The sequence below is a fragment of the Malus domestica genome, chromosome 04, assembly GCF_042453785.1.
Source record: "Malus domestica chromosome 04, GDT2T_hap1".
Lineage (NCBI taxonomy): Eukaryota > Viridiplantae > Streptophyta > Magnoliopsida > Rosales > Rosaceae > Malus > Malus domestica.
The window spans coordinates 2,050,606-2,065,106 of record NC_091664.1 but is presented as its reverse complement, the minus strand read 5'-3'; the positions used below and the strand labels follow the sequence as shown (position 1 = coordinate 2,065,106).

The window sequence follows — 14,501 nt, the reverse complement described above, 5'->3', positions numbered from 1 at the left end:
TTGACAAAGTGGCGATGGAGTATGCTCTTCGTTTCAAATTCAAGGCGTCGAACAACGAGGCCGAATATGAATCTCTCCTAGCAGGCTTACGTTTGGCCAAACACCTCGAGGTTAATTGATATCTTCAGTGACTCCCAATTGGTAGTTAACCAAGTCACCAACACCTTTGACGTTAAGGATAGCTCAATGGCAGCATATCTTGAACAAACACAACTGTTGCTTAAGCACTTCCACTACCAGATCACCGAAGTTCCTTGAGCGATAAACAGTCATGCAGACACTTTGGCTCGCCTCGCCTCAACAGTGGAAGACAAAATTAGGAGAAAAATTCAGGTCGAATTGTTGGCAGCACCAAGCACCATGGCCGCGGAAGTGTGCAACTTACAATAAAGGGATAGTTGGATTACCCCGATTTATAAATTCCTTGCGTATGGCACCTTCCCAAATGATCAAGTCCAAGCTAAGCAGATTCAATACAAAGCTACCCGTTACTTGATCATAAATGACCAACTCATACAAGCGGGGTTTTAACCTACTATACCTAAGATGCCTTACATCTGCGGAGGCGGAAATTGTCCTTAGGGAAATACATGAAGGAGTCTGCGGAGATCATGCTGGATCTCGATCCCTAAAACACAAGGCTTTTCGCCAAGGATATTACTGGTCAACACTCCACCAAGATGCCATCAAAATATTCTGCTCATGTGATAAGTGTCAATGCTACGCAACCATTCCTCACTCCTCTCCCGAGCCGCTCACTCCTATAATCAGCCCTTGGCCCTTCGCTCAATGATGACTTGATTTGATCAGCCTAATGCCTGCAGGGAAGGGCAAGGTCTGATATGCAATCATTGCAGTTAACTACTTCACAAAGTGGGTCGAAGTAGAACCCTTGGTAACTATTACTGAGGCAAAAATAAAAGACTTCGTATGGAATAACCTCTTTTGCAGATTCGACATTCCTAATGCGATAATCACTGACACCGGGCAACAGTTTGACAACAATAAGTTCATGATGTTCTGCTCTAAGTTCAACATCAACTTATGTTTTGCCTCCCCAGCTCATCCCTAGTCTAATGGACAAGTTGAAGCCATCAACAAAATAATCAAGCGAACTTTGAAAACCAGCTTGGACAAGGCTAAAGGTTGTTGGCCAGAATTTGTACCCCAAGTTCTTTAGTCATACTGTATTTCGTATTGAATGTCAACAGGAGAAACCCCATTCTCACTTGCCTTTGGTGCAGAGGCAGTTGTCTCAGTTGAGCTTGAGCAAGAATGTTCCGAGTCCAGAACTACGTGCAAAGCAAAAATGACAAACAACTTACCCTCAACTTAGATCTAGTCGAGGAACACAAAAACCAGGCTCACTTGAGGAATGTCGCCTACAAGCAGCGTATCTCCAACTACTATAACTCAAGGGTCAAACCTCGTTCTTTCAAAGTGGGGGACTGGGTATTGAAGAAAATATTACTCTAAGACGGAGTCTCGAGTGAAGGAACACTTAGTCCAAACTAGGATAAACCATTTGAAGTTGTTGGCATCAGTCGCCTTGGCTCCTACAAGCTTATAAGCTCCGATGGCAAGATCATTGGCCATCTATGGAACGCTGATCACTTGAAGTACTATTACAAGTAAACTCACATTGTACAAGTGTTAAGCTTCAGCTGTTCGACATCCTATGTAACGAAGACCATTTGGCATGAATTCAACAAATAGGTGATTTAGACAACTCAGTCCTAATCCTCTTACATTCCTAGCAATGAAAACACTTAGGTTCAAAGCTTCAACATGAATGCTCCCAACAGGAAATAAAGTCTAAGTATATTTCAACAAGACTATACAAATAAACGAACAGCTCCACAGTATATTCATTCAATTTTACCCAAGTTATGGCTTATATCCAAACAAAGGATTTGCTCAAACATAGCCAGGCATTCATCAATGATAGTACAAATACTTGGTAATTAACATCAAACTATATGGCACAAAGTCGTAAGCATCTATAAATAAAAAGCTCTCAGGCTTACAACATGGCACATGCCATACAAGCAACAAACTAGTACATATAGAGTACATGGCACGTGCCACACAAACAACAAACTAGTATATCCAGAGTATATGGCACATGCTACATAAACAACAAACTAGTACATCCAGAGTACATGGCATATGTCACACAAACAACAAACTCGTACATCCAGAGTACATGCATAAAAAGAGGGCACTACGAGTCATCCTTATCTGAGGCCGAACCCCTGACAATATCACTCTACGTTTCAACCCCATCGCCATCACCACTTTCTTCAGCATCTCCATGACCATCCTCCCTCTCCTGAGACTACTCACCGATACTAGCCTCATTATCAGAGTCATCATCACTACTAAGATCAACTGCGAGGACGAAGGCGTCACCTTTTTGTCGATACTCATCCATCTCATCACAGTACCTTCGAATAATGCTTCCATTGTCATAACGCTCAAGGACGACCATCAATTTCCTTTTTGTCAAAATTAGCCGCCTGGATGCAATGAGGTCTAAAGGTATCGTGAAAGGCCTGGGAACCTAAGAACTCATGCACGGCAGCATCCCTCTCAGTTATGATACTCCTCTTCAGCCCAGAAACCTCAACCAAGGCACTATCCAACTCCCCTTTAACCTTGGAAACCTCAAGGATGGTTGTCTCCAACTGTTCCTTAGTCGCTTCCAATTGTTTCTTGAGCCTCACGTTCTCACCATTCCGCCTCTTCAAACTCTCAAAGTTTTGATCCTTAAGGCGGATGGCATCAGCCAAAGCTTTGCACGTTTTTCTGGCGTCATTCACAAGCTGCTTATTCTCTTTAAACTTTGCCTTGTATCGCTCGACCTCTCGTAATCTGTCATCGTACTCGGTCATGACCTATATGACAAGATGATCGTCACTATCAGGAAAACGAGGGGAGAAAGTAAAGAAATGACAGAGTAACACTTACATAAGAAGATAGCTTCATCATCCGGTCACGATCTGATTCATTCGCATTTAGCGGCTCGCCAAGCTCATTAACAGTGGATGAACTTCCTACCAGGCAATTATTAATATACCTAAAACTACTTGGCTGCATGGCAACCTTCAAGTCCTTCCAATGAATGCTGCCAACCTCTTGCTTGTACTTCCTCTTACGGCTGAAGTTAGGGTCACCTTCTTGGTCAGCAGACTCCATGGTTGGAGGAAAGATAGGATTGATGGTAGGAAGAAGAGGCAACAATTGTCTCTTCTCCTCTACAACTATGGCAGTAGCACACCCGATGACCTCAGCTTCAGCCTTCTTTGAGGTAGCAATCTTGATGACCTCCTCTTGCGACTTAGGTTTAGGGGCTGGCCTCACCCGATGCTTACGAGCTCCCTTGTGAAACAAAATGTCGTTTACGAGAATTAACATTGGTGTTTTCCCTTTCTTGGCGCCAGTTTTCCCTTTCTTGCCCACTTTCTTCACTGAATAAGAACAATCAAAGTAAGGAATGCAACTTTGTAAAAGAAAAAAGGAGTGAAATAAAAGATACAACTTACTTGCTCGTCTCTGGCACTCCGACACTAGGGTTTGGAAACCGTACTTTCGAAATAAGGGTCGTAGTTTGCCTAAATGTCTATCCTCTTTGGGCACCCTCAACACATTCTCTACGTCAGTTAGCTTCCGTTCGAACAGCTTGATGGTCATTCGCGTCACTACACGAAAAAAAATGTTAGAAGCAAGAGAAAATCACAACAAACAGCAAATAATGCAAACAATGGATACAGTACAACCTACAGTCTGGAAGTGAGTAGGAACACGTCGCTCAGGTGTGACACCCTTAGCATACTCCCAATCATTATAAAGAAAGCACCAACAATTTAACAAGTGCAGTACGCCTTTTTCTTACCAAAGACAATATGCTCTCTCTCACTCCGACATGCATACTCGGCATACCCGGTGCATGCTTTCACCGGGCTCATCTTATAGCAGTAGCACCACTGATGAAAGGAAGGCTCACCTAATCCACATTCCATCCAAATAATATAAAACTCGATTAAGGTATCCCAAAAACCAAGGTAGAGTTGCCCAAGCGCATATCCAATGAAAGACAGCATCCATTGCTACCACGGGTGCAAAGGCAGCTTCACCCTTAAAGTCAATAATATCTGGGTATAGAACATAACATGACCCTTGGGAGGTTCAGAGGATAATTCTTCATAATGCACCAAACGCATTCCTACACTACGGGGGATACTACATGACTGCCTTAGGGCCTTAAGCTGCTTTTCGCTATCTAACAATTTTTGCACTAAATGGTCTGTTGTGAACTCAGACGAAATATAGGTATGGCATTACAAACAACCCCTTCACCCACTGACATGAAGAAGGCTTGATAACTGTGAAGATCACCCAATCTCGAATTTTTTGTACATGACTCTAACAAAGGCCCTGAAGACTCCAACATTGCAAGCTCAAACCTAGAGTTAGAGTTAAGGGAGCCCTTATCACTAGGACTTCCAGACTCTGACATCTGCAACAAACAGAAACAAACTCTATCACCACATGAAAAATCAAAATATAAGGAAGTTCCTAGGGCATGGAGAAAAGCTCAATCAGTTCATTATATTCTCAACCAAATACATGAACAGTCAAACAATTCAACAAGAATGAAAGCATGTGATCTACTGGAGAAGACTACCAACCTGAAGATGGTGCAAAGCAATTGCGGAATCCCTCTCAACTATAAGAGCACACTGTCTCTAAAAATCACTACAAAATGAGCAAATGAAGACAATGAAAAGAGTGGAAACTTATCATTCTTATAGGGTTCAACATGGCCAAAGAAATTCAAAATTCAAAATTCAAACCATGAGAAAACCCCACATGGAAAATCTTCAAACTTCCACACAAGCTAGGGAGTTTTCAAATTTCAAACTTACAGCACCCTCTCTCCCCCTCAAAAAAAAAAGAAAAAGAAAAAAAATGGAGGGGGATGAGGTGAACACATTAGCTTCATCAAAGGAGTTCAACCACAATTCTCAAAAGCTTCACACTCTTGATCAAGACAGTGTGAAGCAAAACCAATTTATGGTGCCAACAAGAGCTTCATCAATGGAGGGCAACCACAATTCTCAAAAGCTTCATACACTCTTGATCAAGACAGTGTGAAGCAAAACCAATTTATGGTGCCAACAAGAGCTTCATCAAAGGAGTTCAACCATAATTCTCAAAAGCTTCACACACTCTTTATCAAGACAGTGTGAAGCAAAACCAATTTATGATGCCAACAAGAGCTTCATCAATGAAGGGTAACTACAATTCTCAAAAGTTTCACACTCTTGATCAAGACAGTGTGAAGCAAAACCAATTTATGGTGCCAACAAGAGCTTCATCAATGAAGGGCAACTACAATTCTCAAAAGTTTCACACACTCTTGATCAAGACAGTGTGAAGCAAAACCAATTTATGGTGCCAACAAAAGCTTCATCAATGGAGGGCAACTACAATTCTCAAAAGCTTCACACACTATTGATCAAGACAGTGTGAAGCAAAACCAATTTATGGTGCCAACAAAAGCTTCATCAAAGGATTTCAACCATAATTCTCAAAAGCTTTACACACTCTTGATCAAGATAGTGTGAAGCAAAACCAATTTATGGTGCCAACAAAAGCTTCATCAATGGAGTTCAACCATAATTCTCAAAAGCTTCACACACTCTTGATTAAGACAATGTGAAGCAAAACCAATTTATGATGCCAACAAAAGCTTCACCTACAAAAGCTTCAACTCCAAAGCTTCACCTACAAAGCTTCAACACAAAAGCTTCACCTACAAAGCTTTAACACAAAAGCTTCACCTACAAAGCTTCAACTCCAAAGCTTCACCTACAAAAGCTTCAACTCCAAAGCTTCAACTCCAAAGCTTAAACATAAAAGCTTCACCTACAAAGCTTCAACGCAAAAGCTTGAACTACAAAGCTTCAACTCCAAAGCTTCAACTCCAAAGCTTCACCTACAAAAGCTTCAACTCCAAAGCTTCACCTACAAAGCTTCAACGCAAAAGCTTCACCTATAAAGCTTTAACTCCAAAGCTTCACCTACAAAAGCTTCAACTCCAAAGCTTCACCCACAAAGCTTCAAGTCCAAAGCTTCACCTATAAAAGCTTCAACTTCAAAGCTTCACCTACAAAGCTTCAACACACAAACTTCACCTACAAAGCTTCAACTACAAATGCCAAAAGCTTCACACACTTTTGATCTAGATAATGTGAAGCAAAATCAATTTATGATACCCAACAAAGCTTCAACCTCAAAGCTTCACCTACAAAGCATCACCTAAAAAGCTTATATATATATATTCAGAAATTTGTAAATTCAAAAATTCAAAAAAAAAAAAGGGCCTAGGCCTCATCTTCTTTGGGCCTAACAACTTTCATAACAAATATATATGAATGAGGAGTTTTGGGCTACCACTTAGAAAGGAAAACAGTGAAGTTTTGTTACTTTGGAAACTTGACTACTAGCAAGACACCTTCTACGTCAACTCCCTCGACCGGAGACTTGGGGGACTCCTACCATATGCTACTACACCTTGGTACTTAGAAGGTTCACGACTACTCAGTAACTTGGATCTTTCATGTCTCCAACCAAGAAGTTTTCCTCACTCGAGAAATTAAGGGAGTACTACTTCAACCTACATGCTTCACTCACAAAGCTTCAACATACAAGCTTCAACATACAAGCTTCAACATACAAGCTTCAACAAAAGAAAAAATTCAAAGAACTTAGTTAAGAAGGCTTTGGTGTATTTAACACAATACGTTGAAAAGAAGCAAAGTTTATTTACTGTTATCTCCGATAAGTTACAAATATGTACATATACATGAATCAAAATAAACAAACAAGAGGGAGCCTTCACAAAAGTTGCTCAAGAGAAGTCTCAGCAGTCGGCAGAGCCCCTGAAAGAGAAGGTACCAGAGGGTGATCATTCGGAGACTCAGTACTGGGCAGAACCCCAGAAGTGGGAGGCATGGGAGGTTGATCATTTGGAGCTTCATTAAGCGGTACAGCCCCATAAGACGGAAGCACTAAATGTCTTTGGAACAAACCCACAAACCTCTGATGATCAAGTAAAATCTGACCATCATATTCCTGCAGCTAGTCAAGCTTCCTCTTCATGTTTGTAGCATAGTCATGTGTGAGCCTATGCTACTGTTTATTCTCATGATTGAGCCCTCTAATCTCCTGTTTGAGACTTATCACTTCAACCGCCAATGATTCAACTTGGCGGGTTTGAGCAAATAGGCGTTAAGTCATATTAGACACAGAACCTGCACACTGAACACAGAAAGCCAGAGAATCCTTAACAGCCAACTCATTAGACCGTTTGGAAAGTACTATGTTATCTTTGGGAGTGAGAAGGTTCTTGGCCATCACCACAGCTTTCATATCATTCTTCATCACAGAGTCCCCAACGGTAAGAGGACCAGTAGGGGATAAGAAGGATAAGCGCCATTTATTGTCTTGAGGAGGCATGGCTGCCTCTTCACCAAAGTTCAAGTCAAAACGACGGTCAGATGGGCCAGACATTTTCAGAAATGATGAAGGAGAAATGAGGTCCAATAAATCTCTGAAGTACGAAAATAAGGGAAAAATTCCTACAAGCAATAACTCTCTGAACATACTTCTTGCACACAATTGGTGCCCCTATAAACGAAAGGGCAGCAGGGCTGTTTGTTCAAAAATTGAAGAGGCACTACTCTCCGGATTTCGAGAAGCAGATTTTCCTAGGTAAAATATGTCGACAATCCCCACACGCAACATCAACTCCTTAGGTACCAAATATAACTTTGCCAAAGATCTCTGACAAAGTTTAGACACATAAATTTTGAAGGTCCAGCTACCCTACCATTACCCACAAGGGTAAAAGAACAACACCACTGCTTGATAAATGGGTAGTCCCTATATGTGTCAACCTCTGTGCTCCGTGGCAAGGCAGACTGGCAAAAATGCCTAACATTTACCCACATCGAGAAAACACTCCCAATAGGATTGCTTGCTCTAAAATCGAAGAGGCACCGCTCTCCGAATCTCGAGAGCCAAACTCCCACCAGGATTACTTTCTCAAAAATCGAAAAGGCACCGCTCTTCGAATCTCTGGCTCACCGCTCTCCGAATCTCGAGAGCCAGACTCCCACTAGGATTGCTTTCTCAAAAATAAAAAAGTCACCGTTATCCGAATCTCGAAAGCCAGACTCATAACAGGATTGCTTTCTCAAAAATTGAAGAGGCACCGCTCTCTAAATCTCGAGAGCCAGATCCCTAATATGATTGCTTGTTCAAAAATCAAAGAGACAACACTCTCTGAATCTCGAAAGTCAGATCCCCAACATGATTGCTTGTTCGAAAATCGAAAAGACACCACTCTTCAAACTTCGAGAGCCAGATTTCCTTGGATAAAATTTATCTGCAATCTTCACACTCAACATCAGATTTTCAGATACCACAGACCACTTTTTCAAAGTGCTCTGACAAAGTTAAAACATGTGAATCTTGCAACTCCCACTACATTGCTATAACCGAGAAGGATAAATGAACAACGTTACTACTCGCTGTTGGGACAATCCCTATATATGCCGACCTTCATCATCCACAGCCAGGCAGACCTGCAAATAAAAAAAATGCTCAACTTTTCTTCACATCCGAGAGGGCACTCTCAGCAGAGTCTCTCGATATACTCAGCTTCATTTCCCCCTGATAATACCTCTGCAAATAAGCTACACCAGAGCAAGAGTATCTCATATCATCAGAGTTAAAAGCAAGAGTATCTCATATCATGCTTTTTCCCTGCCTTTCCATTTGCCTTTGCTCTTACCTGCAAGACAAGGAGAAAGAAAGCAATCAGTTGGAACCTGAAATCAAACTTCCGATCTAGAACTGATTGCTCGGAACCTTTGCCTAGTTGCTCACCTAGCATTGCTCTTGAGTACTCATCCTCAACTGTTGTCAAGGTCGCGAATTTTTTCAGAAAATACCTTAGAACAGTTGATACAATATTGGCTCTTTACACTAAAGCTGCCAAGCATGGATGAGTCGCTGAGAAGTAGTACTCTGAAGGACCATTCAAATGCAAAGGTTGCATACCACTTTTGCGATGCAAAAGATTGGAGTAGAAGGTTCAATGATGAGCTAGAATAGATCACTATAGCACGACCCCCTGCAGAACCGCATAATCCAGACGGAGGAGTTTAAGTCAAATCTAAGCTCGATATCGTTGCCCTATCCGAATAGCTCAAGAAGCTTCAACAGCCTTTCGCTGACACCGTCGCCAAAGAGCAAAGCCTCGCCATGCCACATCCACTACTTTGTCAACAGTAAGGGTATCCCATATCATCAGGGTTGAATGTACTCTAGATTTGATAAACTTGTTTTGACCCTCAAATTCTTGAGTCGGCCTTATACTCTAGAGGAAACCAGAAAACCCTCTAACCAGTTCAAGAATAAGCATGTGGAAAGTTACTTCTTCAAAAGCAAAAGTATCTCATATTATTTCTTCTCCTTTTTCTTCTCTTTATCCTTTTTACTGCCTGCAAGATAGGGAGAATGAGAACAATCAGCCAGAACTCAAAATCAAACTCCTGATCTGGGACTGATTGCTTAGAACTCTAATTGCTTACCTTGTCTGTCACCTCTTTAGGCAGATCTCCTAGCTCGGCGACTTGGGGAACTCCTACTACATGGTTTGTATCGCGCTTGACCAAGTCTGAAACTACAAGTAAGCTTCAAGTGAAATTAATACATTACCTTGTGCATCTCCACCTGTTAAAGATACCACCCTTAGATGGAGGAAAAATACTTCCAGAGAAGATGCCACATCTATCTATGAGACAAATAAGGCAAATGAAAACGATACCACACTTCAGTGCTTAGAAGTTTCGTGATTACTCAGCGGCTTGGATCTTGCAAGTCCCCAACCGAGGAGTTTCCCTCACTCGAGAACTTAGGGGAGCACTGTTTGTACCATACTTGACCAATCCCGAAACTACCGAGTACCGGTCAACGTTATACCGTCAACGACCCAGAAGAGTTTCCCTCCAACCAGGAGACACATCCGAAGCCAATCATAGCGCAACACGTGTCAACATCAGAAGCCAATCACAACACGACACGTGTCAATGTCAAAACAAAGCTAGAAACTCTCTTCTATAAAAGGAGATCATTCTCCCACAATATTTCCTAATGTCATTTGTACTAAATCATTCACTAGTACTCACTAAATGAGAGCTTGAACCTATGTACTTGTGTAAACCCTTCACAATTAATGAGAACTCCTCTACTCCGTGGATGTAGCCAATCTGGGTGAACCGCGTACATCTTGTGTTTGCTTCTCTGTCTCTATCCATTTACATACTTATCTACACTAGTGATCGGAGCAATCTAGTGAAGGTCACAAACTTAACATTTTCTGTTGTACCAAAGTCCCCACTGATTTTGTGCATCAACAACGCACATAATGTGTGTATTCAACAAGTTTCTTACAATTTATTAAAAAAATAAAATACAAAATGAAAGTCATCTATTTTCTATCTAAGTGAATCGCAACCTAGGATGGTCTAGGCAAGTTAGGCAGGTGCCTAGGTGGTTTGGGCGGGCACCTTAGCAGGTCCAGGCATCCTTTCTTAATTTTCAAATGCCTAAGTATTAATCGGGACGGTGACTAGCCGCCTAGCATCTAGGCGGCGCTAGACGGGGATTTTTAGAATAGTGCCTCGGCGGCGAGGTGGCACACCCGCATCAACCACAAAAAGGACGTAGTTAATTCTTAGTTACTTGGCATGCACGTCACGTAAGTTTGATAATTTTTAGAATCAACAGCAATACAAGAAAAGGGAGCAATAGCCACAAAGCAAGCGTGTTGTTGCTAGAGTAGCTATTACTAAAATCGTGACAACGGTCATGCCACACTTTTTGTACTTTTTGGCATGCTCACCTCTCCTATAAATACGTCATCAATCGTTGTTATCAAACGAAAGTTAGTGTGATGCAGCTAGACCAATCAATTTTAGTGTGATGCAGCTAGACCAATCAAACTCGGCATATGATAAACGGGGCCCTAGGCCCTTAACTGGAGAAATCACAAATTTGTATGTGTGTATTAATCAGTTTGTGGTTACCAAATTCGCTCGTCTCTCTGACCACGTCAAACCTACTAGTCCAGGTTATGTACTATGAACTTTATGAGAAATAGAAAGTGAATTCATGCACTCATCATGCATGCTTGACTGAAGTCAATACTACAACCATCTAGCTTAATTAGGGAAGTTAGTCTGACTAGGAATCTTACCAGGATTAAGAATTTAGGATAATGTACTTATAAGATGAAAGATATCTAAAGCAATAGATTATATAAAATAGAGTATGAGTCCCACGGTTGAGGTATTTCATATTCCATTTCACCAAAACTATTTGGTTGCTTATTATTTTGCGCTTCATATCGCCTTGTCAAATTATAAAAAATAGGGGATGAAGATCAACTTCCAGCAATATCGATATTGTCTCAAACTTGTTAATTAGCACTTGCACAGTTTAATGTGTGAGGTTTTTATCACAAAAAAACCTCAATATTAATTGGAGTAAAATTATGATATTTGAACTCTTATTTTCTCCTTCATTGTGTCGATGTAATAACATATTTCAACACGCCTCCTTTCGGCTTAGGACCACAAAAAAAAAAAATTGGTCCTTTTAGTTTTAGGACTTTAGTTTTAGGGTGCGGAAGCGTGCCACCATCAGATCGTGTCTTGGTCCTGAGTTTTTTTCTAGTATTGAGGACAAGACCTCAAGGTGAAGTTGCTCACATCTATGATGAACCGCATAGGCTCCTTTGTAGGAACCCAATTATTCATGGCCTCGCTGACGATTACGAAGCCTAACTTAACGAGGCCTAACATTATTCATGGTCAAGTTACTCACATGTGTATTTATCAGTTTTTCGGTGATAGATTAATATGTATATTATACCACATTAGATTGGATTTAGTCCATGTGATGTGCTATGAAGTTTAATGAAACCAATTTTAAAAAAGTAATGTTAGGTAAACTAATTTTTTAGACTAAATTTGTACATTATGTGAGGTGTAATTATAAAAAATAATCACGAAAATTAACGCTTAAGTAATAATCAAATCATCAACAATTACATCATATGATTTACAAAATATGATATAAATAAGAATAATGCTACACTTACCACATTTTGTATAATCTCTCAAAAGATAGGATCCACAAGAACATGTGGATCTCATCATTATTATAAAAATAATACAAATGATGGTATAAATATGTAGTGAGAGTATTATTACCCATAATATTATATGCATGCATCGAGATGACCACAAATTACAATTGTCCTTCTCATCTTTGCTTTGTCTCCAGCGCCTTCAATTCGTCAGCACAAACGTAACATTTCTGCCCCCAAGCCCCTATTTAAGCCTTACCATCCTCTCACCGCATTCCCCACCTTGAATACGTACTCCCACAAGAATTTCTACTTCACTAAGCTAATAAGCCCACAGCACCAAATTTTCCACCAGTAAACTAGGTACCTACTTATTCTACTTCCAACAACTCCACGCTCCACCGCGCACCTCCGCAATCGCATACGCTGCCATGGTGCAACACCGCTTTCTACTTGTCACATATCCGGCTCAAGGCCACATCAACCCTTCCCTCCAATTCGCCAAGCGCCTTATCAACACTACAGGTGCGCACGTCACCTTCGTTACCAGTTTCTCAGCCCATCATCGCATAGGCAATGGCTCAATTCCAGATGGATTGACTTATGCGCCCTTCTCTGATGGGTACGACGACGGGTTTAAGCCCGGCGACAACATCGACCACTACTGGTCGGAGTTGCGGCGCCGCGGAGCACAAGCCATCACCGACCTTGTAGTCTCAAGTGCAAACGAGGGTCACCCTTATACTTGCCTAGTCTACACAATACTTCTCCCTTGGGCCGCGGACGTGGCACATGAACTTCACCTCCCAAATGTGCTGCTTTGGATTCAACCAGCCACGGTTTTCGACATCTACTACTATTACTTTAACGGGTACAAAGATCTCATCCGGGATAATACTAGTTCTGGTACGAACGATGCCCTTCCATGTGCAATAGAGTTACCAGGTTTGCCATTATCTCTTACAAGCCAAGACCTTCCCTCCTTCATGGTGGATACAAATCCGTACACTTTCGTCCTCCCGTTGCTTCAAGAACATATGGATCTGCTGGAGAGAGAAACCCACCCGACCATTCTAGTGAACACGTTCGATGCACTAGAGCCGGAAGCCTTAAAAGCAATTGAAAAGTACAATTTGATTGGAGTCGGGCCATTGATTCCGACCACTTTCTTGGACGGCAAGGATCCATCGGACAAGTCATCTGGAGGCGATCTTTTCCAAAAATCAAAGGACTCTCCGTACCTGGAGTGGCTGAACTTGAAGCCGGAAGGGTCGGTGATTTATGTGTCCTTCGGAAGCATTTCTGTGTTGGAAAAGGCCCAAATGGAGGAAATCGCCAAAGGGTTGTTGGATTGCGGCCGTCCGTTCTTGTGGGTTATTAGAGAAAAAGTCGATAAGAAGGGAGACGATAATGAGTCGAAGGAAGAAGAAGAGATGTTGAGTTGCAGAGAGGAATTGGAAAAGCTAGGGAGGATAGTGCCGTGGTGTAGTCAAGTGGAGGTTCTGTCAAGTCCTTCGTTGGGTTGCTTTGTGACACATTGTGGGTGGAATTCAAGTTTGGAAAGCATGGCTTCGGGGGTGCCAGTCGTGGCGTTTCCTCAGTGGACGGACCAAGGAACGAATGCCAAGTTGATAGAGGACGCTTGGAAGACAGGAGTGAGGGTGACACCAAATGAGAAGGGGATTGTTACGGGTGAGGAGCTCAAAAGGTGTTTGGAGTTGGTCATGGGAAGTGGGGAGATTGGTGAAGAGATGAGAAGGAATGCTAAGAAATGGAAAGATTTGGCAAGAGAGGCTGTGAGTGAAGGTGGGTCTTCGGACAAGAATCTAAGGGCTTTCTTGGATCGGATAGATTGACGTTATCCTAACGAATGGCTATTCTTTTTTCTGTTTCTTGGTTTGGTAGTAGCTTTTATATCTTTATATATAAAGCCAATGGCTCGATGAATAGGATTTTTTTTGGTATCACAAGATTCATAAAAATTAATTGGATAGAAATGCCCCTCAAACAAAAAAACTTCAAAAACAACCCAAAATAATGCATTAAATGTTGAAGAGGTATTATGTCATTTTAGCAGTATTTTTTTAATAATTATTTTTTTGTATAATTTTTTTTTTAATAATTAGTACCTCACAATATACTAGCAATAATGTGATTCAATCAGTTGTTCATTAAATATTATTTTCTCTATTTTTAAACATGTTCAAAACATCTTAAGAGGAGTGTAATGCCGGTTATAAAAAGTGTTTTTCTCACACGGATAATAATGTGATTA

The 14,501-nt window shown here is 41.3% G+C and overlaps 1 protein-coding gene across 1 annotated transcript; it reads left to right on the top strand.

The window, feature by feature from the left end:
• Positions 1-12,107: 12,107 nt before the first annotated feature.
• On the top strand, positions 12,108-14,190 carry LOC103443398 (phloretin 4'-O-glucosyltransferase-like). The gene has a single exon (XM_008382234.4). The coding sequence runs from the start codon at positions 12,658-12,660 to the stop codon at positions 14,080-14,082; it is 1,425 nt and encodes a 474-aa protein (XP_008380456.1). The 5' UTR covers positions 12,108-12,657; the 3' UTR covers positions 14,083-14,190.
• The last annotated feature ends 311 nt before the right edge of the window (positions 14,191-14,501 follow it).

Excerpts from the sequence above, each read along its gene's own strand:
- LOC103443398 (XM_008382234.4), top strand. The coding sequence starts at position 12,658 with ATGGTGCAACACCGCTTTCTACTTGTCACATATCCGGCTCAAGGCCAC.